The sequence below is a fragment of the Thrips palmi genome, unplaced genomic scaffold (assembly GCF_012932325.1).
Source record: "Thrips palmi isolate BJ-2018 unplaced genomic scaffold, TpBJ-2018v1 HiC_scaffold_7, whole genome shotgun sequence".
Classification (NCBI taxonomy): Eukaryota; Metazoa; Arthropoda; class Insecta; order Thysanoptera; family Thripidae; genus Thrips; species Thrips palmi.
The window spans coordinates 10567389-10587846 of record NW_023144634.1 but is presented as its reverse complement, the minus strand read 5'-3'; the positions used below and the strand labels follow the sequence as shown (position 1 = coordinate 10587846).

General features: G+C 60.6%; 1 protein-coding gene across 2 annotated transcripts; it reads left to right on the top strand.

Moving 5' to 3' along the window:
* The first annotated feature begins 2282 nt into the window (after positions 1–2282).
* On the top strand, positions 2283–3907 carry LOC117652284 (C-factor-like). Of its 2 annotated transcripts, none has more exons than XM_034397078.1 (6): positions 2283–2524; positions 2601–2767; positions 2846–2897; positions 2974–3167; positions 3249–3398; positions 3472–3696. In XM_034397078.1, exons 2-6 carry the CDS (start codon positions 2642–2644, stop codon positions 3694–3696), a joined length of 747 nt encoding a protein of 248 aa, XP_034252969.1. In that variant the 5' UTR covers positions 2283–2524; positions 2601–2641. The 2 variants fall into 2 exon arrangements, with proteins under 2 accessions (XP_034252969.1, XP_034252968.1); XM_034397077.1 differs by having other exon boundaries at positions 2293–2524; positions 2624–2767; positions 3472–3907.
* Positions 3908–20458: the final 16551 nt, after the last annotated feature.

The window sequence follows — 20458 nt, the reverse complement described above, 5'->3', positions numbered from 1 at the left end:
GGGATTCATCGCTCTGTCTCTCTCGCACCCCCACCCCATCGGCGCCGTCGGCCGAGGAGGACGAGGTATGTCTTTGGCAGAGAACGAGAACAAAGCCGAGCGGGCTTCACACAAATTGAATTCCTCAATATTTTGCCATAATCCACACGCACGGCAGCGCTTCGCTTCGCAGTGCGTCAGGGCGCGGCCTCCCCTCCCCCTCCCCTCTCCTCCCCCCTCCTCTCCCCTCCCCTCCCCACCGCCACGCGCCGCAGCCATACCAATCCGTCGAACACGCGAACACGCGATGGCACAAAACTCAGAGTCGCCGCCCGCCCCTTAGTCGGCTTCGTTTTTACTTTTTATTTCCGTCCCCCTTTGCTCCTTTTCCTCGTGCAGTCTTGCGCTGATGCCGCAGAGCCAAGCTCAGCTCCTCAGATTTCTATTCAGACCCCTCTCGCGGCTTCGCTTCGGCTTCGCTTCGGCTTCGATTCGGCTTCGCCTCGGCTCTCTTCGGTTCACAACTTGTGCCAATACCGTTTTAGTCTGCCCTCCAACAGAGCGGTCTTCGACAAAGAGAGACAGAGCGCAGGGCCGCGGGGCAGGGCAACCCTTTCTGCTCTGCACTCTCCCGGGGCCGAGCGCGCCGAGCGCCTGTGAAGTCCAGGGTAGGCCAGCCCGCGCAACACGGCTGCACGCAGCGCCCTCGTGTTGCCTACCTCGCATTACCATTACCATTACGGGCTAGACCACACATGATCGTATGCCGAGGCGTTCTACACGCACGGCCAGGGTGGTGACGAGGACCACGGCGAGAAAGGCGGCGAGGACGACGACGAGGACGGCGATTAGGACGGCGCCGAGGACGGCCATGAGGTGACAAGGGCGAGACGGTGGCGAGGACGGCGACGGTGACGAGGCGCTGACGAGGACGGGACGACGCGGTTCGTGCTAATTGCCTTTCCGCGTCCGGGCCGGGTGCGCCGGGCAGGCCGGCCTGGCCCCGTGTCCCTCCCCTCCCTGGAACGCGGCCCGAGTTATGGCCTTTATTTACCCCCGTGTCGCCGCGTGACCGCGCCGTGTCCACGCCGTGGCCATGCCGTGGCCGTCCTGCCTGACAGCGTCGTTGTCGTGCCGTCCGCAAATTGACGACGCCGTCGCCGTCCGTGGCGCGGCCTTGAAATCCTCTTGGCATACAGGGTACGCGCGACGCCACAAAAAGCGGTTGGGGGGGGGGGTAAAAAGTGCCCCCCCCCTTCCCCTCCCCCGGGGCCACCGCAGCCGCCGCAGCCACCGCCGGCATGCGTGTCGCTGGCGGTGGCTGGCGGTGGATGGTGGAGCCTCTTCGCAGCCAACCTGTTGCGGCCGAAAGACCAAGGGCTAGGGTTGGGCTAGGGCTAGCCCCGCGGCTCAAGTAAAGGGTGGTAAAGGGCCGTAGGGTGAAGGGCAGGCCGCTCCACCCCGCGCCACCCCGCGGGCCGCTGTGTTGGCGGCATTGTGGACAGCCTTTAACGGCCGTCAGGCCACGCCAGGCCACGCCAGTGCTGCCACTCTGCCGACAATGGTCCCTTTTTCTTTGCGAGCTGGACGCGCCTGATGAGCTGGACGCTGGCGGTCGCCGACGGTGGGCACGTTGCGTCGTTTGTTTAGCCGCGGGCTTCCAGGGAGCGCGACCACACGGGACAAACAGCGGAATCCGCTTGTTTCGAGTGTCTTCTTTTCGTGGGAAGAAAAAAAAATCACATTGATTTTGCATCGAAATGTTATACTGAGAATTCAGCTTCTGAAGACGATCTGCGATCCGCGAATGTTGGTGAAGCCTCCTGTGGCGTCGGTGCTGTGATAGTGCGGTAACCGAAGTTCTGCGCAGCATTCCGCTCGTGTGTGATTGATTAAGCCTCTGATCGGGCAGGGCCTCCGCTCTCCAGCCTCACACGCGTTCACCGCACTGGGATGGCTGGCGAAACCACACTCGAGGCGCTGTATCCCACCTCGAGTTCCGTCTTGCCTCGCGCCGCAAGCACCGGGACGAAGAGCGGAGCACATGTGGGCGAGGTGCACGCGACGAGTGACCTCTGTCTATTTTTAACGGAGTGTCACACGCCACGCCCGCAGCCCGCCTCTAGCATTGATCTACCTCGCTTATCTCCCCCACCTCCTCGCACCCACTCCTTGGTCAATCATGAATCCCAAGTCAGGCCGCTAGGGGCGCCACTCGCGCTCGAGCCTTGGGCTTTTTACCTTTTTGTGTTACCTTCTTTCTTCAAGATTAAGTCTGTTGAGTGCTGTTTGAATTTAGCAGATATCACGCGCTTGCGGTGACGGTCTGACGGACAACCGTAAATTTTGATCGAGTGTGGTGGCGCAGCCTCAGGGCATGGCGTGCGCACCGGATGGTCGATAGCGGTCGATGGTCGACTTGACGCTCCCACGCGAAGAACGGACCTTGGAACGGACCCGCCGGGACGGCCGGCCGGCAGCCGGTGTCGCAGTCTTCGCTCGAGGGTCAGCAGGTTTGGAGCGGCCCGCGTTTTTCCTACAAGAGGTGAGTGCGTTGAGGATTCAGTGACAGATCTTCGCCAAACCGAAATGATTCCATTTCCATACGCGCCGAAAATAAGCGTGTATTCCTTTTTGGATTCAGGGACATTTCGGAAATACCATGTCGTCCGTCTTGATTACCGGATGCAACCGCGGTCTGGGCCTAGAATTAGTGAGGCAACTTCTGTTACACCCACAAGCTCCGTCTGTGCTGATCGCAACATGCAGAAAGCCAGAAGATGCTCACGTAAGTGTTTGCGATCATGTGCATAAATTGAACCTATCAAATCGGAACTTTGACGTGACATAACCTCTGCGTTTTTAGGCACTTCAAACTCTTGCCAAGGCACATTCTCAACTCTACGTGCTGAAGTTAGGTAAGAGGGAGGTTCCTCTCATTATTTCGAAAGCTTTTCAAGAAATCGTGAACTTATTAATTTACCTATTTTTCAGAGGTCAACGACTTTAGTAGCTACGATGCATTTGCTCAAACGGTCAAAAGCATTGTCGGTGATAAAGGACTTAACGTGTTGATCAACAATGCTGGTATTTTGTTGCAAAATCACAGCAGCTTTTCTAATTGCACTGTCGAAAGTCTGACCGACACGTACGTCACTAATACTGTTGGTCCGATCATGCTGGTCAAGGTGATTAAATAATTCTATGTACCTTTGAGTTTTATATTCACGATCCACGTTTAATCGAGTCAGCTTTAATTTCATCCCCAGGCGCTGCGACCACTGCTCAAGCTTGCAGCGGACTCGAACGCGGATTTGCCCATGGGATGGTCCCGCGCTGCAATCATCAACATGTCGTCTGGACTCGGATCCGTGGGCAACAACACGTTGGGATCCTACTTCGGGTACAGAGAAAGCAAGGTGAGACCATCGACCATCCCTCACATTCATATTGGCCCGTGCACCGAAGTGATTTTGCTTGTTACTTTGCCAGGCGGCTCTGAACACGGCTACCCGTTCCATGAGCTACGAACTGGGTCCGCAGAACATCTTCGTGCTGAGCATGCACCCGGGCTGGGTGCAGACGGACTTGGGCACCAGCCAGGCGCCTCTGACGGTGGAGCAGAGCATCAGCGGCATGCTCGCGGTCTTCTTCTCCATGAAGCCAGAGCAGCACGGGGCGTTCCTGCACTGGGACGGCAAGGAGGGGATTTGGTGATTCAGCGAGACTAATATTTGAGAAACAAAACTATAATTGCGTGGACATGCTATGACATGCTCTGTGCCGAATACTAACAGATGTCAAAGTCATAAAGGAAGCAGCCTGTTGCTCGCGCTTCGACGCAACATGCAAACAGGCGGTTGCCGGGGCCAACTCAATAGAGACCCCGAACGGCACGCCACAATAAATAAATCCCATATTGCGGTGATGCGTGCGTGTTTCTCCCTCTGTGCGTCCCCCTCCCCTCTCTCTCTCTCTCTCTCTCTCTCTCTCTCTCTCTCTCTCTCTCTCTCTCTCTCTCTCTCTCTCTCTCTCTCTCTCTCTCTCTCTCTCTCTCTCTCGGCCGAATCCGCAAACAGGAGGCCTGGCCTCCACGTGGCAGGCGTGGTGGGGGGCGGCCTCAGCTTAATCAAAGAACACGCGAATGCATCCAATCCAGCCCGTGCACGCAGCCCGCCCATCATCCGCTCGGCAGTACTCTGTCTCATCTGTTGCGCGACAACAACTGCAAGTAACGGGGCCATCAACTCGAGCAAACACTCAACAGCTTATGTCTTCCCGGCGCGGACACTCACTGGAAAATTAAGTGTGCACTCAAGTACACTCATAAAAGAGCTCTATGTGTGTACTGAGTACACACTTGAGTTTTCAGGGCTGCTCGCCACACCTCGCAGGTTATTTGACGCTTCGCAAAGCATTTCCAGCATAAAGGTAATTTTTGGGGCTGATTCTTCGTAAATGACAAACTAAACAGTTTGCACGTTACTTGCGTAAAGTTGAGGTTTTGGGCGTGCACTGTGTTTGGGCGACGCAAAAAGGGGAAAGGGGTCGCAGTGTTTGGCATGGGGGCCGACCCTTGCGGCGCGTGGAGCGGAGGGCCTGGCGGTCGGACGCGGTCGGACGCGGTCGGATAAAACACATGCCGCTCGCACGCCGCGCTCGGCCGCGCCCGCACGTGTGGAGCCGTGGAGCGTACCCCTCCTGCCAGGCCAAACACTCTCCATCCCATCTCATCCCAATAGCACGCTTGAGTGGAACGCTCCCCCTCCGGGCTTAAGTTTCTGCGTGGTGCGTGGTCTGTCTCCGTCTCCAGCGTGGAGGGGGAGGGGGGGTGGCTTGGAGGCACATCGCGGCAGAGACAGCACGACCGACGTTCAAGGTCAGCCGTACGGTATGCAGCACCAGACAGGGATAATTACAAGCAAGAATCAACACGCACGTCTCTGTCTCTCTCTCTCTCTCTCTCTCTCTCTCTCTCTCTCTCTCTCTCTCTCTCTCTCTCACACACACACACACACCCGCAAACACACACACACACCTGCACACACACACGCACACACAGGCAGAGAGAAACGTTTGCTGTCGCGTCGACACTGCAAGGCCCTGTCACGCTGATGGAGGACTACTGTCTGAGTGATCCCAGAGCGCCGCTTACACTCGCGGGTAGTACAGTGGAGTGCCTCGTCTTCCGGCGACTTGCTTCTGCCGTGGGTTCGACTCCCCCCGCCGCCGCCGGCGTGGAGCGATATTTCCCCCGCGGTGCGCTGTCTCCCTCGCCCCCCGACGGGCCGCCCCGTGAGTGCGAGAGAGACAGCGCGACGAAGCCTGCCGGGTGCTAATGACGCGATGCCTCGGCGGGGCTTTAAGCCTCGTCCTCTGGCAGGCAGGTAGAGGTACCGGCCGTCGTGTGCCACGGCCGCGTCCCCTCCGCTTGCTCGCTGCGAACGCCTCACTCTTCAACCTTCATGTCGGGTCCGAACTTTCGGCCATGGGAAGTTTGTGTTGTAAAAACTATAACGATTTTCAGGCAGAGAGCCTGGTTGGTGGGACCTTGAACCATATGGTTTGAGCTCTTCCTTTCTGTTCGCCCGCTGCATGAGTCCGCCCGTCACTTGGATAACTGAGGGGGGCAGCGCCCTGAACCGCGTGTGAAAATTACGATTGGGTGTCGTCCCCCCCTCTCTCCCGCGCCCCCCGCGCCGCTGGTGATCCGGAGATATCCGGCGAGAGACGGATGGCGACTCGTCCCTCAGAGAGTCAGAGGGCTGTGGAAGAAAACCGAGCCGAGCGGGGTCCGGGAGAAGGGGGTGGGGGTCTGGGGGACGCGGGAGCAGAGCAGGGCGAGCAGCGAGCGAGAGCCCCCCTTATGTGTCTCCTGGAGGCCGCTGGAGGACCCTCCCTCCTCCAGTGTGGCGGCCAGCCAGGACGACCCGTCCTCGGCACGTACAATGCAAAGCAATGCAAAGAGAGTAATCAGCGGGACCAACTTCCGTGCACACTCGCCGCCGCGACCCGCCCCTACCCGGCCGGCCCGGCCCATCGGCGCGGCGGTCTATTAGTATTCCCTCGAAAGGGAACCAACAAGAACAAAAGCAACAAAAAAGCAGAACGAGAAACAAAGGGAGAAGAAGGACAAGGAGAGCCGCACGCTCCGCGCTGCCGCGGCCCGCGAATCCCCGCCCCGCGCCGCCAGAATAATGAAAATCAGCTTTGTTTGTTCTTTCTTTCCCTCGAAGCGTAAATAAAAGAGATATATCGGTCACTGTCAATGCGACGCTGTGTGCGTGCGAGTGTGTGTGAGTGTGTGTCTGTGTGTGTTTGCACCCCGTCGATCCAGCATCCTACTTCCCGACTCGGTCCATGTCAATGCCGTGCCGCGCCGTGGTGCGCGGGAGGGGTGGGGGAGTTGGGTGACACCCCTTGCTGCTGGTCTGCTGGCCTGCTGGCTGTGTTCCGCTCGGCAAACTCTTTCTCCCCTCCCCGTGTTGTTTTGTCACCGGTCAAGGACGACTCGTGGCCAGCCCCTGCTCCGCGCCCCGCGAGCCCCTCGGCGTACCCGCCTGCCCGATGCCGTGCTCTCTGCAGCCGTGCCCAGTGTCGTGGACCATGCAAGACCCCTCCCGGGGCCCAGCCCGGCCGGGACGGCTGGACCCCAATCTCAGCCAGGCAGGCAGGGGCGTAGGAAGGGGCCTCGGCGGGCAGTGGCGGTTTTGGACCTGTGATTTCGAACCTCTGTGCCCTGTGGAGATCTCCGACGTGATTTTTAAGAGCTGTCTAGTGCCTTGTGACGCGATTTTCGACCGCTCTGCCTGGCGGGAATCTGAAAGGCGATTTCCCACTGGAAGGCAGTTAAAGAAAAAATATATTTTCACTCCCGCCAGTCGAAGCCAAAAGTACAGTACTTCGGGGCGAGCCAGCGAGACTTTGATAAACTGGCAGGTATTTGAGCGGAAAGATTGAATCCTTGAGGGCGAGATTGTGGGGGGCCGAGCGCGCAGTCCGAGGTCGCATCGTTTTGGCGTCATTTGGCGGCACATCGCTTCGCGCTTCGCGTTTCGCCCAAATTGCGCGGAATCCGGACAGTCCGACGGGGCCCCGGTGGCGATAGCGATTAGCCGCCGCCTCATTGAGCCTCTCCACAGTGGATTCGCCAGAAGACCGGCGGAGGCGGTCAAAATCCCGGACGCGTTTTGAGCTCCAGAGTCGCTTAATGCGACTCGAACCGAACGTGTGACCCCACCGATGGATTGCTCTCCGAACGAGGAATCCATTGGTGGGGTCACACGATCAAGTCCTGCTAAGTGACTCTGCAGCTCTAAACGCGTCTATAGTTTCGGCCGCCGGCGCGGGTCTTCTGGCCCACTGTGTGCCGCTCTCGCTGCGGCCGCTGCTGACGTGTGGCTCATAATCTCGGTTTGCTCGCTCTCCACCGAGCCTGGAATTTCAATCGAAGCTCGGCTGGTGTCTCTAGCAGCCTCGACCCCAACTCTCCGGTCGCTTCCCAGTCAGAGCCACGATGAATGCCCATTAGATGGCCACGATCCAGTGGCGTAGTCAGGGTTGCCAACCGCTCAGCCTGCCCACCGCGCAATCTGGGCTTTCCGCTCCAAAAACCTGCAGGTTGGCCTTGACAGTGGTGGGAACGCTTTGCCTTCTTTTGTGGCAACACTGACGCTGGCCCGGACCATGCGTACTGCTTCACCGCGCTGCGCAAAAGCAGGTCGTGCCGCAAAGGCAGGTAGCCACGCAACACCACACCACAGGCAGGCGGCCAGGCAGCCAGCCAGCGGCCTGTGTGTGCAAAGAATGAATAAGCAAGCGGATGGCAGCTCGGTCCGGGCGGTCGGGCTCGGCGTGCCGAGCACGGCCAGGGATGACGGACGGGCGGGGAAATGCGAACCGCAGGGGAGACAGACAGAGGGGCGGGGGGACTCCGGGGCCGTGGCTGGCCGCTGGCTGGCCCCTGGCCCCGCAGCATGAAAGCAGCCCTCGAGGAAGCTGTGCCCCTCACAGCGGAAGGCGCGCCAGTCCCCAGGCAGTCCCCAGGCCAAGCCAGCGGGGGACCAAGAGCAAGACGACCACTTCACTGTAAAAAATTCCGCACTTTTGTACGGAAATGGCACAGAAAAGTATAGTACGGAGGTACGGAGAAAAGTACGGAACGTTCCGTACTTGCTCTGTCACCGCTCAAACTGGCCTCGCGCGCGGACGAGGTTCCGCGAGTCGCCGCGAGATGGCGCTGCGCGCGCCGAGCCGCTGCCCGCTCGCGCTGGCGACCTAGGTTAGCGTAGTAACTAGTTAGTTTGCAGAAATTATATGGTGGGCAGAGAGTATCTTGGAAATTCGCGTCGCTTGAAGATTATTGAGGCGCACGGACCGAGCGCCTGGCACGTCAACTGTGTAGAGGGATTTTCTCAGATGGCTTTCGAAGAGGTTAAACGTGCCGGAGCCGAATCCTGCAGCGTGGAGGTGTAGCAGCGTGAGCGACGCGGAATGAGATGCCGTGCTGCTACACTATCGTTAAATGCCAGCCCCGCCCCGGGCTGCGAAGAAAACGCGACGCCGGCGGCGGGGCGCGAACCCGCGTCGCACGCCAGCCACCGAGGGAGCTGTCACAAGGGTGTTCTCCTGAGACGAGAACACCCTTTCTCTCTCTCTCTCTCACACTCACGGCACGGGGCGTCCCGTGGAGAGGCATTCCTTTCTGATGAGTGAGGAGCGATTGTGGTGCCGCCTCGTTCCACACGCTTCCCACATCGGAACGCGCCGAGCGGCGCCGAGCGGCTCTCGTGGAGTGGAAGTGCCAGCGACTGCGTTTGTGATACCGCCACGCCACGCCTCACGGCCACACACTCTCCGAGAAAGGAGGGTTTTGCGTGTTCGTTGCCGGCGCTGTCGACGGCAAGCTCAAGCAGCGGAGCAGCGCACAGTGGGCCAGAAGACCGGTGGAGGCGGGCAAAGTTCTAGACGCGTTTTGAGCTAGTCGCTAAATGGGACTCGAACCGAACGTGTGACCCCACCAATGGATTGCTCTCCGAACAAGGAATCCATCGGTGGGGTCACGCGTTCGGTTCGAGGCCTTTTTAGCGACTCTGGAGCTCAAAACGCGTCCAGAGTTTTGGCCGAGGCGGCCACACTGGTCTTCTGGCCCACTGTGCAGCGGGGCGCCTCGTCGCCTCGTCGTCCTCGGCCCCTTCGGCCGCCGCCCGGCCTGCCTCTAGGCCTGCCTCTAGGCCTGCCTTGCCGCCGCCTGTCATCGGCGGGATAGACAGTCCCGCTGAGCACCTGCGACTAGCGGGCCGCCGGGCTGGCCTACCTGGCAGGCGCTCCCCGCAGGCTATTGCTAGCAATTGCCAGCGAGGCACGGCAGGGCAGGGGAGGAAAGGACCCAGAGTCCCGGCCCGAGTTGCTGGAGGGAGAGTCGATTCGACTCCGTCCGCCGCTGCAAGCTGCTACACTGCACGAACTGTCTGCCGAAGTTTCCGACCTGACTGCCGACGTTTGGTCCAGGGACCGCTCCCGATCTGCCGAACCTCGCTCTGAATCTCTTGGTTGGAACCAGAACAGAGACACGAGACGAAAGGATCGCCGGATTTTTTCCTCTTGGTTTCCGAAAAGCCGGCGCGGCTCGGCGAGCGGGGCCGCAGAGCGGGGCCCCTTTGGGCGCAGTCGCCTTATCCTCACCCGCTTAGAGTCCGACACTTGAGAGTCTTAATGGGCGGGGCCGGGCTGATCCTGCAGGTCCCGAAGGTCCTGCACTGTAATGAAGCAATTAGCCAAAGAGTCTTGGTATCTTGGTCACCGACCCGGCGGCGCGGCTCCCCCCCCCTATTAAAAAAAAAGGACCCGGTGGCGTTCGCGCGCTTAAAACGCTTTCGCACGAGAAGGCGCAGGCAGAAAGGTAGAATTTTTCCGGGCTGTTTCGCGCACGCGTTTCGGCCTGTTTATGTCGAAACGCATTACGTGTCGAGATGAATGGCGCCTCGCGCTGTCCCGGCCCGGGACGCGGTAACCGCGGTAACGACCCGCAATGATGGCGTCGGTAACGACTGGAGGGAACAAGAGTGTGTGTGTGTGTCGCGGTTCGATTCTTGTGTTTGCCTTGGCGCCGAAACGAGCCAATCCTCGCGTTTGCATAGCCCGCCCAAGTTTGAGGCGCGCTTGAGTCAATTGGACTTTGGGCCTCGTCGCGTCGCTCTAGTGGAGGGAAAAAGAAGACCGGCACCTCTCTCTCTCTCTCTCTCTCTCTCTCTCTCTCTCTCTCTCTCTCTCTCTCCTCTCTCCCTCCTCTCCTCTCCTCCTCCCTCCCTCTCTCTCTCCCTCTCTCCTCTCTCTCTCTCTCCTCTCTCTCTCTCTCTCTCTCTCTCTCTCTCTCTCTCTCTCTCTCTCTCTCTCTCTCTCTCTCTCTCTCTCTCTCTCTCTCTCTCTCCGGGCCTGTAATTTGTGGAGTAGACGGCGGCGCCACAGACGCTGTCAACTCCTTCTCCGCGAAAAGTAAACGTTTTTCCATCAAAGGCAAACCGTAGGCCCGCGGAGCGCGGAGGGGGAGGGGGGAAGGGGGCACACCGAACGCGACAACGCGGAGACTGAGGTGGCCGGCGACCTTGAGTCGAGGCGAGTCGAGGGCTTGGGGGCTTGGGGGCTCCTTTTCGCCTTTCAACGCATTGAAATAAGCGGGTCGACGCGCTCAAGCAAGTGGCACACGCCTTCGGCCCGGTGCCTTCGTCGCTTCGACTCCCTCGCACCCGTGGGGCGTCCCGCTGGCGTGGGGGAGAGAGAGAGAGAGAGAGAGAGAGAGAGAGAGAGAGAGAGAGAGAGAGAGAGAGAGAGAGAGAGAGAGAGACGAAGCACTTTTTCGGAGCCAGCCCGCAGGTAATGGGCACCGTGAAGCAGATGCGAATGTCCCAGGAGTTCGTATGAGGAAAGTTTGGACACTTTTAAACCATTTAACCCTGGTTTAACCTGCGCCGCAGGGAAGGCTGTTGGAAAAACTGAGATCATCCACGGGGCAATTCACGGCTGCTGTGACTGCACTCAAAAAATTGGCATGTCCTGAAACTGGGCGCCTTTGCGGCCTCCCCACTTTTTAGTGCGCCAAAAGGCGCCCAGTTTCAGGGCACATGTACCCAGCGGAAAAGCACAGGGAGTTGTCTCTGAAGGGCGCCTGATGAGCCTTCATTTCGGGATGACAAGGCGGTCAAGAGTCATTGCGCATCATTGTCTGTCCGGCCTTGGCGTCAAGTTGAGCAAGGTCTCCGAACGGTTCCGCTGCTCTTCTTGGCGACTCAGCGGTCTCCAGCAGCGGACTCCAGGGGGTCTCCAGGCGACTCCAGGGGACTCCAGGGGACTCCAGGGGACTCCAGGGGACTCCAGGGGACTCCAGTCAGCGCGGCCCGAGCCGCAGGCGAGCAAAGCAAGAGAGGGCCGGCCTGCGAAACTTCGCCACCGCATTCGTAAACAGAAGTTTCCAAGTCGAGCGCAAAGTCGGGGATGAAAAGACAGGGGCATGTCCGGCGCGGCGGATAGCAGTGTAACGCTTTTTGCACACGCCTTCTGCATGCGCGCTCGCGAGTCTCGAGACGGGGCCGCCTTCGCCCGGCTCTCAGTCAACCTGTCGCTTTTTCGCGACGCGCCCATCCGACCTGCGCGGAGCGCGTTTCGAGTTCCAGGGACGAATTCGTCGCAATGTTGGTTTCCCTACCAGCGGCGAATCATCCGGAATAGGAGAGGTCGGAGGTTCGACGCGCGGAGCCGGAGCGGCCCGGAGCCCTGTCCCAATTTGAATCCGCATAATATTGTGTCGGGTCGGGCCGCCTGCTTCGGATCCATTTCGGCTTTGGCCGACGGGGAGCGGGCTTCAGCCGGGCGGGGCGGGGCGGGGCGGGGCGGGGGGCGATGGGGCCGGCATGCCTATGCCGCTAGGGTCACCCTACGACGACGTGGCATCCGTTCATAGTCAGAAACGGTGGAATTTTTCATCAGGGCAGCATTTTTTTTCGTTTTTTTTGTCCTCATCCTTTTGTGGTTGTTATTTAATTGACGTCCCAGGGTCCCAGCAGTCCTGGCATCTGGACACTAGCCGAGACACTAGCAGTGGCGGACTTCGGCAACGGGTGGGGGTAAAAAGCGAGAAACAAACCCATTAGAAATTAGTGCCTCACTGTGATTTTCTTCGGATGCGACTGTGCCAGACTGCAAACGGCAGCAATAACGCGGCCCGTCCTGCCACGCCCCGCTCCACCACGCCCCACCACGCCCCGCCACGCCCCGCCACGCCCCGCCACGCCCCGCCACGCCCCGCAATCGGAAGGCCATTTTCGACTCGTATCCAGGATCCAGGCCACGCCACCCGATGCCAGGCGGACCCTACCCGCATCCCCGGTCCCAGTTCCAGTGTGTGAGAGCTGCTTTGTTTGAGTTTGCCCGCCCCGACCCGCCCCGCCCCGCCCCGCCCCACCCCACGGCCAGTTTTTCCCTTCTCTCGGCAAGGGCAGGGTCGCCCCATGCCCTTGAACCTTGGTTCCGGTTCCAGCAGCCGGTCGGTTGGTGGGCCGCCGCCGCCGTCCAGCTCTCGCGACTTGGCTGCCCCCACCACTCCAGCCTCGGCCCTGGTCGAGGCCCTGGTGCACCATGCTGGGCGTGGGCGTCGCGACGTAGCGTAGCGTAGTAGCGCGGCGTGGCGGCGTACACCACGTAGTAGCGGGGCTGCCGGGCTGGCAGGGCTGGCGGCCAGGCCGCGGACCAGCGCCGCTGCCAAGGTTCAGCGGAGCGGTGGCTGCGAAGTGGACGAGACAGTCCGAGGGTGACCCGGGGGGCGCAGGTGTGGCTGCATCGCCAAGGTCTCTTTCTTTCTCTCTCTCTCTCTCTCTCTCTCTCTTTTCCACGAAGGGTGGCATTGTGGGCTTTGGCTTCGGTGGGCTTCAGCTTCCGCTGGAGCGGCGCCACGCGAAGGGAAGGGCCCTTCGATCGTGAGCTGCTTGCCGACACATACAGCCCTGCCCTGGCCGCGGCCCGCGGCCCGCCCCTCCACGTGTCAGGCCGTTAGGACCCCGCCGATGGGGGGAGGGGTGAGGCACTGTGGCGGGGCGGGGCGCGGCGGGGAGGGGAGGGGGTGGCGTCCCGGTATTTGCGGTTTCACCTCGACTGTCTGAACGCGCGGCCCCACCGTCGTCCCGCCGCTGGAAGTTTATTCTTTCTTCGCACTGCTTCTGCCTTGTCCTTTACCACTGCCTCCACTCCCCCGACCCTACTCCACTGCCTTTTCTCCCAGGGCGCTCCACTGTGCACAAATGGAATAAAAATATAAATCCGGGACTAATCCGATTAGAACGGCTCTACAAACTACGCAAAAAAGTGGCAATCCGGTGACAACGAAACGCCCCCATCCCGCCGCAATCCGAATGGTGAGCAGGGCGCAACATTTCCTCGTGAAGGGACTGTCCTTTTCTCTCCCACCTGCAATCTCGCCTCAGCTCTCACCTTGGCAGCCTTGGCAGCCTTGGCCCTGCCCTTACTCATTCCGTCTTGGGCCCTTCTTTGCGTATATCTCACGCCTCGCGGAAGCGCAGGGCGAGCGCGCAGCTGCTCCCCCCCCCCCGGGGGCGTTTCCGCCACCCCCTACGAAGTGACCCCCTTTCCGAGGTGCTGGCCTCCACGCCCCCGTCTTCAAGCCGCTACCTGATCGGACATCGCACTGACTGCTGGTACGGCTGGTCCAGAGACAACAGCCAGTCTCGAGAGCGAGAGCGCGACCCTGGCGTCAAAGTTTCAGGAGCGATGGAGAGAACTAGCGAGACCAGCCAAACAGAGGGCGCTAGGGTGCTGCCGGCTGGCGGGGGTGGGGGACGCCGTGGAGGGGGTAGCGCCGCCGTGCCCCCCGTCGTGCCCCCCGCAGCTTGGCCTCAGCGCGGCGCGCTGCTCAGAGGCACTGCTAGTGGGGGCTCGGGCCAGGCGTAGCCAGGCGTAGCCAGGCGGCAGCGCGGCAGGCCATGCTAGCGCTGGTAGCGCGAGCAGCGCGAGGGCCAGCAGAGGCACGGCGACTCGGCCACGGCCAGGCCCCGCCAGGCACGCGCGGGCCGCACCGCCCGAACCGCAGCCAGCGCAGCGCGAGCACCGCGCGCGCCACCGCGCTCCACTCGTAGACGCCGGCCAGGGGCTGCCAGTGGCTGCCAGTGGCCGAGGCAGCGCGCGCCTGCCAAGACTGCCGGGCCGGCGTGCTGGGCGCGTCACGGACGCGTCCTGGAGGGCGCCGTGGACAGCGCCACCACGACGTCCTCGCCGTGGTTCTCGTGGGCGTCGTCGCCGCCGCCGTCCCCCTCGTCGCCGTCCGCCACCTCGCGGGCGCGCCGCGAACGCCAGCGAGAGCGGCAGCACCTGCACCAGCAGGCCGCGCACCAGCTCGTCTACCTGCGCGACAATGACAAGGTGCTGTTCGTCGGCCAGGGCGGCGGCCAGGGTGGCGGCCAGGGTGGCGGCCAGGGTGGCGGCCAGGGCGGCGGCCAGGACGGCGACGGCGGGGCACAGCGCGCGCCGCACAACAACCTGAGCGTGAGTAGAGTTGCCACTTGGCGCCGCCTCGAACGTCGAACGCAAACTCACTGCATGGCTAGCCAGGGCAGACGCACGCCGTCCGCCGGCGTGGCACCACAACAAACAATAGGGCTGCCAACCGGCTGCGGAGGGCGCCAGTGTGGGCAACAGGCACGCGGCCATCACGCGACACGGTGCGCTCGCACGAGGGCAAGGGCACTGGGGGGGGGGGCACTGAGAAGACCGGCGGAGGCGGACAAAACTCTAGACGCGTTTTGGGCTCCAGAGTCGCTAAATGAGACTCGAACCGAACGTGTGACCCCACTAACGGATTGCTGTCCATTGGTCCATTGGTGGGGTCACACGTTCGGGCACCCGTCAGTTGGGGCACAGCCTTGGGCACAGCAGTGACATCAGCCGCTTGCATATTGCTGTGCGTTTTCATGGACCAACGAGCGTCGGATGAGATGGCATAGCGGCGGTGGTGATGCACGAGCTTGTGAATAGATTTGTCCGTTTGGAGAGACAGATAAAGAAAGGTCGCAAAAAAAAGGAATGACGAGAAGAAACTTATCCCCACGTGGCATTGGTATCGCTATTGGTGTGTGGTAAAAATATGTGGCTGTGAACTTGGTGTCGGCTCACGGTTCCTTTACAAAGGACACTTCTACTGAATCGTACAAGCGGTGTCCAGTGTGTCCTGGATCCAAAAGTAGCGCGGGGTGGGCTCTGCGCAAGGGTGGGCCAAGGCTTTTTTCGGCGTGGACGACGCAGCAATTCTTGGAAAATGATCTGGCCCCACCGCGTACTCGGTCTTCGGTCCCCTCCCTCTCTCCCTCGCCCTTCGATACCCTTCTTTATTCCGAGCGGACGTTACATTAGGGGCCCTTTATGAAGGCAATAAATAAGAAACTTGTCCTTCTATTGCCGGCCGCTAGACGGCGCGCATTCAAGGCATTCGCGTCGAACCCCGAGGGGCCCGAGGGTCAGAGGCAGTAAAGAGGAGAGAGGGGAAGGGGGAGGGTGGAGTCGAACCCGGGACTGCAATCAAAAGGCACGGCGGGCCGAGGCGGCTGACGGGATGTTTACCTGTGTCTGTGTGCTGGCGTGCCGCGCTGGGGACGAGCGCACCTTCCGGGGAAAGCACTGGCCAACACGCCAAATGATTGAAAACAAAAACAACAAAAAGAAAAGCAGACAAAAGAGCAGAACAGATGCTCGTTCACATTTTTATTGTTGATTGGAATCGAGGCAGCATTTCATACAGTCGGTGGAGAATGCGAGAAAAAGAATCCCCCGATTCTTTATTTTCCTTTTCACGAAGTTGCAATATGACCGGGCAGAATGGTGGCATCGTGGTCTGTATCGCGTGGCGTGTGAGATGTCGCAATGTGGCTCGGGGTGTCGCTTGGACCTGTTGCCCACCACAGCGTGCCACAGCGGGACAAGGCCTGAGGACCCAATCCGCAAATACGCACGTCAGTCAAGTGTGTGTGCGGGTGAGTGAGTGAGTGTGTGTGAGAGAGAGAAGAACTCTCTGTTGTCACGATCGACCTTTCATTACCTGACCAATCCCAATCGCTGCGACCGACCCCCTATTTTCCGTGAGGCCGGAGAGACTGCGACAGTGTAGCCACTGACTGCGCAGTATTAAATTTGAATAAAAGGCGGCACACGCGAGCGTGCCTTAATCCTCGCAAAGTTTCCCGCGCGGAGAGCGAAAAACTGAAAAGTTGCCCCCCCCCTTCTCCCCCCTCTTTCCCCTCCCCCTTCCCCGGGCACACGACACTGGCGGCGAGGACGCGCGCGGTAACAGATATATTGGATTAGTTTGGATTCTGGAGATGATCCTCGCGGACTCGGAGGAATCCGGAGAGGATAATGAAATAAGGTCGCCATGGCGGCCGGCCCCAGCCCCAGGCCCGGAGAACCGCGCGGAGAACTATGTGCAATTAACGGGGATTCAAATCGATTCAAATCTGGCGCGTCTTTCCGTCAGCGCCGCGCGCCGCGGGGTGGGTTGGGGTGGGGTGGGGCGGGACCCCGAGGGTGACACTGTGTCCGGATGAAGGGGCCTAAGTTTCTGTGAAAGTCGACTCCAGCAGTTTAAGTGGGGGTGATAATCCCGCTACTAAAGCGGCGCTCCGACGCCCCGACGTCAGGTCCTTAGAGAGCGACCCGGCCATCCAGGACTCCAGGACCTCTTTGCAGTGAATTTTAAAAAGTTAGGGGACGGGGAGTGGGGGTGCCGTGTGGATGGAAAAAAGGAGTAGAGGGTAGAGAATTGAAACGGAATTCGGCGCGCGAACGGCGCGACAGGCGTTGCCTTGCGTTGCGCCCTGGTGGCCCCGCCACGCCCCGCCACGCCCCGCCACGCCCCGCCACGCCCGCCACGCCCGCCACGCCCCGCCACGCCCCGCCACGCCCCGCCACGCCCGCCACGCCCCGCCACGCCCCGCCACGCCCGCTACGGCTCCGCACGTGCATGCGCCACCCTCCGCCCCTCCCCCTCCCCCTCCTGCATCCCAACTTCCACGACTGAAGGCGCGGCGCGAGTTCAAGGTTTCTGATTGCCAATAAAACGCCTTTCCTCTCGAGAGGCCCCTCCTGCCCCTCCCCTTCCCCCTCTCACCCTCCTCCTCTCGGCGCGGCCTGCACGGCGGCGAGACTTTGAACCGCAGACGGGCGGCGTCCTCGTCCGTCCTCGTCCGTCCTCGTCGCACGGCCTAACGAGGGGGAGGAGAAGGAGCAGGAGAGTCCCGGAGCTTGACATCAGCCTGGAGGCGGCCCGCCCTCCGGACGCGCGTGCGCTGCGGGACAGCCTATGCCGCCGTCCGCAGGCGGCCTAGGCCTAGGCCCGCCTCGGCACGCCGCCGATGTCGACGCCACTGGTCGTTTAGCGCGACGCCGAGCTGCTCGTCACCCCCGCGTCGGCGACACGTTACCCTTGCGGCGTCGCGGCGTCGCCGACCCCACCAGTGCCCTCGGCGGGGCTGCAGGGCGGGCATCTCCGAGGGACACTTGTTGAGCGGGTTCAGTGGGCCACGGCCACGGCCACGCCGGGGCGGCCAGGGCGGCCAGGGCGTGCGCACGCATTCATTGGCCACCGCTTCCTGTTCATTGAGAATCACTGTCACCGTGTCCGGGAATCCGGGTCGGGCGCGCCGGGCTGGGCCCGGAGTCCGGGCATTGCTCGTGCCGCCCCCGTTGTAGTGTGGCAATGCGAGGGTTCCTCCGGGCCTCCGGGGAACGGGGGATCTCCGGCCAGCGCTGTCAGCGTGGACACTCCGCTTGCCGGCTTTTGCTGTAATGAAAGCGAGCAAATTGAACTGTTTGTCTGCCGCTAATCGCGGCCCGTGATTGGTCGGGCTGAGTGCTGGTGGGAGGGGGGGGGGGGGGGGGCGAAGCCCAGAGAGTGCCCCACTTCACAGAGCACTAAATTTAGCCGCCGGGACGATGCTCACTTAACGCGCTGCTGAGCCGGCCGTCCGAACGGACAGCCAACACACAGAGAGGGTCCAAAAGGGAGGGAGGACACCTACCCTGTAGGGCTAGGGCACTGTAGGGCCCGGCCGGCATCATCGCCCGCGCGGAACGTGGAAAGTGCGGAGTATTTTAGTATTTCAGTATTTCGGGGACGGGGAAAGGAATAAACTGCCCGCGCCGTGCACCAATATCGATATCCCCCCTCTATTCCCCTCCCCTTGTCCTCACCTGGTGGACCTCCAGCCCCTGCTTCATACTGCGTGGATTCCAATTTCCCAGCTTTTAGTTGTTTTTCGATAAGTTTGCTGTTGTTGTTTGCCTGTTTGTTTCACCGTGGGCTGTCGGCCGTTCCCATATGCTGCGGGGGAAAAGGAATGAATAAACCGTTCCGGAATTGTGTTCCGACACAACAGGATTTGGCCACGAGCAAAAAGCGCGGCAAAAAGCAAAGCGAAAAGCAAAGCGAAAAGCAAAGCGTCGCCGTGCGCGTTTGCTTACCGGATTTATACAGCAAGCCGCTCCACTGCGTGTACACACTGGGAAAGGGGGGAGGGGGTGGTAAAGACCGGTAGCACCCTGGGGGACCTGGGGGCCCTGAGGGACGGCGGGGCGACGCGAGAGGAAATTAAAAGGACCAAGAAAGGCACGCGGAAAGATCGAGCGGACTTCCGCCATCGACCGGACCTCCCCCCCCCCTGTCCCTCCCTTCTCCCTCCCCCTCCCGGCCGCTTTCCGTTCGGCTTTCCCTTTTAACGGCGAGCCCCCCGGACCGACGCATGGCCTGTCGACAGATCTTTCGCCGCTCTGTCTCTCTCTCGCACATGGGGCGGTCCGCGGCGGCGGTGCGAGAGAGACAGGGCGACGCCGTTCGGAAAAAGCGTGCACCACTGCAAAACTCCGTATTTAGACGGAAATTCCCAGAATAATTCCTTTGCAGGTAAAAACCGTCGGGAAGTTCCCGCCCCTAGACCCCTAGAAAACGGGTACGGGAACGTCGGCAACGCCTAGAAAGCAACGGTCCGGGGAAATTGTGGCGGGAAGATTTGTTGTGTTTCTAGTGAAAGCCGCGCGGGCCCGGTGGGTCCCCCCGTTAAACTTTCAGAATATTGGCAGGTCCCGCTCGACCCGCCCCTCCCCCTAGACCTTTCCTGCCTCTCGGGGGGACCGCCAACTGTCGAGAATGTCCAAAATGCTTTTGCTGGGAAAGCCTGGCCTGGTTCAAAAAACCCCATTCCCTCCCCCCTTCCTCTCTCTCTCCTCCCCCTCTCTCCCCCCCCCTCTCTCTCCCCCCTTTCCCCCTCCCCTCTCTCTCTTCTCTCTCTTTCGCTCTCTCTCTCTTCGACTCCTGGCTTATGCTCGCCTCTACCCTCCCTCCCTCGCGCATGGGGTCGCTTGAGCCCCTTTTCCCGCCCTACCCTGGCCGGTGGGGGGAGGGCGTGGCAGGGCGTGGCAGGGCCTCACCGTCATCCCTACAGCCGTGCCCGGCCCGGTCCGCCTCCGCCCTTATCTCGACAACGGTGAAACGGGACGAGTCAGAGACTCCGAAACGCCCTGCAAAGAGGCATTATTACCCACCCAGGAACGCACGATGAACATCGAACGCTTCATTTGCCCGAAGCACGCCATTCGATTAAGGCCGTAGGAGCGCAAAATTTTTTTTTCGCCAATTGATAGTGATCGATGTGGTAAGGCACCATGTCAAACCGTTTTGCTCGGCGACGCATAGTTTCGGCGTCGCGACGCCCCAAAGTTCGAAATTTTGGCGGTTTTTGACATTTTCCAGACCACACGACGGGGAAATCAAGGGTCGCAGCGTCTTAAAACTTTGCACACTTGTTGGCAGGGACTGTATGTAGGGGATGGTCTACTCCAATTTGCGCTCTAACGTCTAGGAACGTATCTGGAACGCCTTGAAAATAAGTGATTTTCAGGAAGCTCCGGAGCGGAATCTAATGAAAGGGCGAAAATATGGACCATCACATCCCCTAGGCCATGCCTTTCTCTTCACGGGCAAGTTTTTTCCATTTCTCTAGGAGGTGTGGTACTCGCGTCGTGTGGTCTAGAAAATCACTCAGATTTGAAGGTCCTGCACCAGTAGAGAGAGACAGGCTGCTTCGGCCGATGTGTTGTTTCTGTCGCACAGCGGAGCTCGAGGCAGGTAGTCGGGGTCCGGGGTGACGCGCCGGGCGGACAATAGGGGAGCCGTCGAGGAGCCGTCTGCAAGGCAGGCGGCACCGGGTCCCGACCAGTTTTGGCAAATTTTCGTCGCGATTTTGGTAGAAATTATCGTAGAACAAAAATTCAAACATCATTAGACCCAGCTTTCAACGACGAATCCATTGCCGCATGTTCCAAAAACGCGAAAAGGCTCGTTTGAAAATTTGTATTTTGGGCCTGGGGGTAATAAATCAGCCTGTCATCATCGTCGCCTCGGCGCAGCCCATTGTGAAGCAGGCCTCTCCAC

Excerpts from the sequence above, each read along its gene's own strand:
- LOC117652284 (XM_034397077.1), top strand. The coding sequence starts at position 2,390 with ATGGTCGACTTGACGCTCCCACGCGAAGAACGGACCTTGGAACGGACC. Across the intron at positions 3,168-3,248 it reads GTCCGATCATGCTGGTCAAG|GCGCTGCGACCACTGCTCAA; the intron begins GTGATTAAATAA and ends TTTCATCCCCAG. Across the intron at positions 3,399-3,471 it reads TCGGGTACAGAGAAAGCAAG|GCGGCTCTGAACACGGCTAC; the intron begins GTGAGACCATCG and ends TTACTTTGCCAG.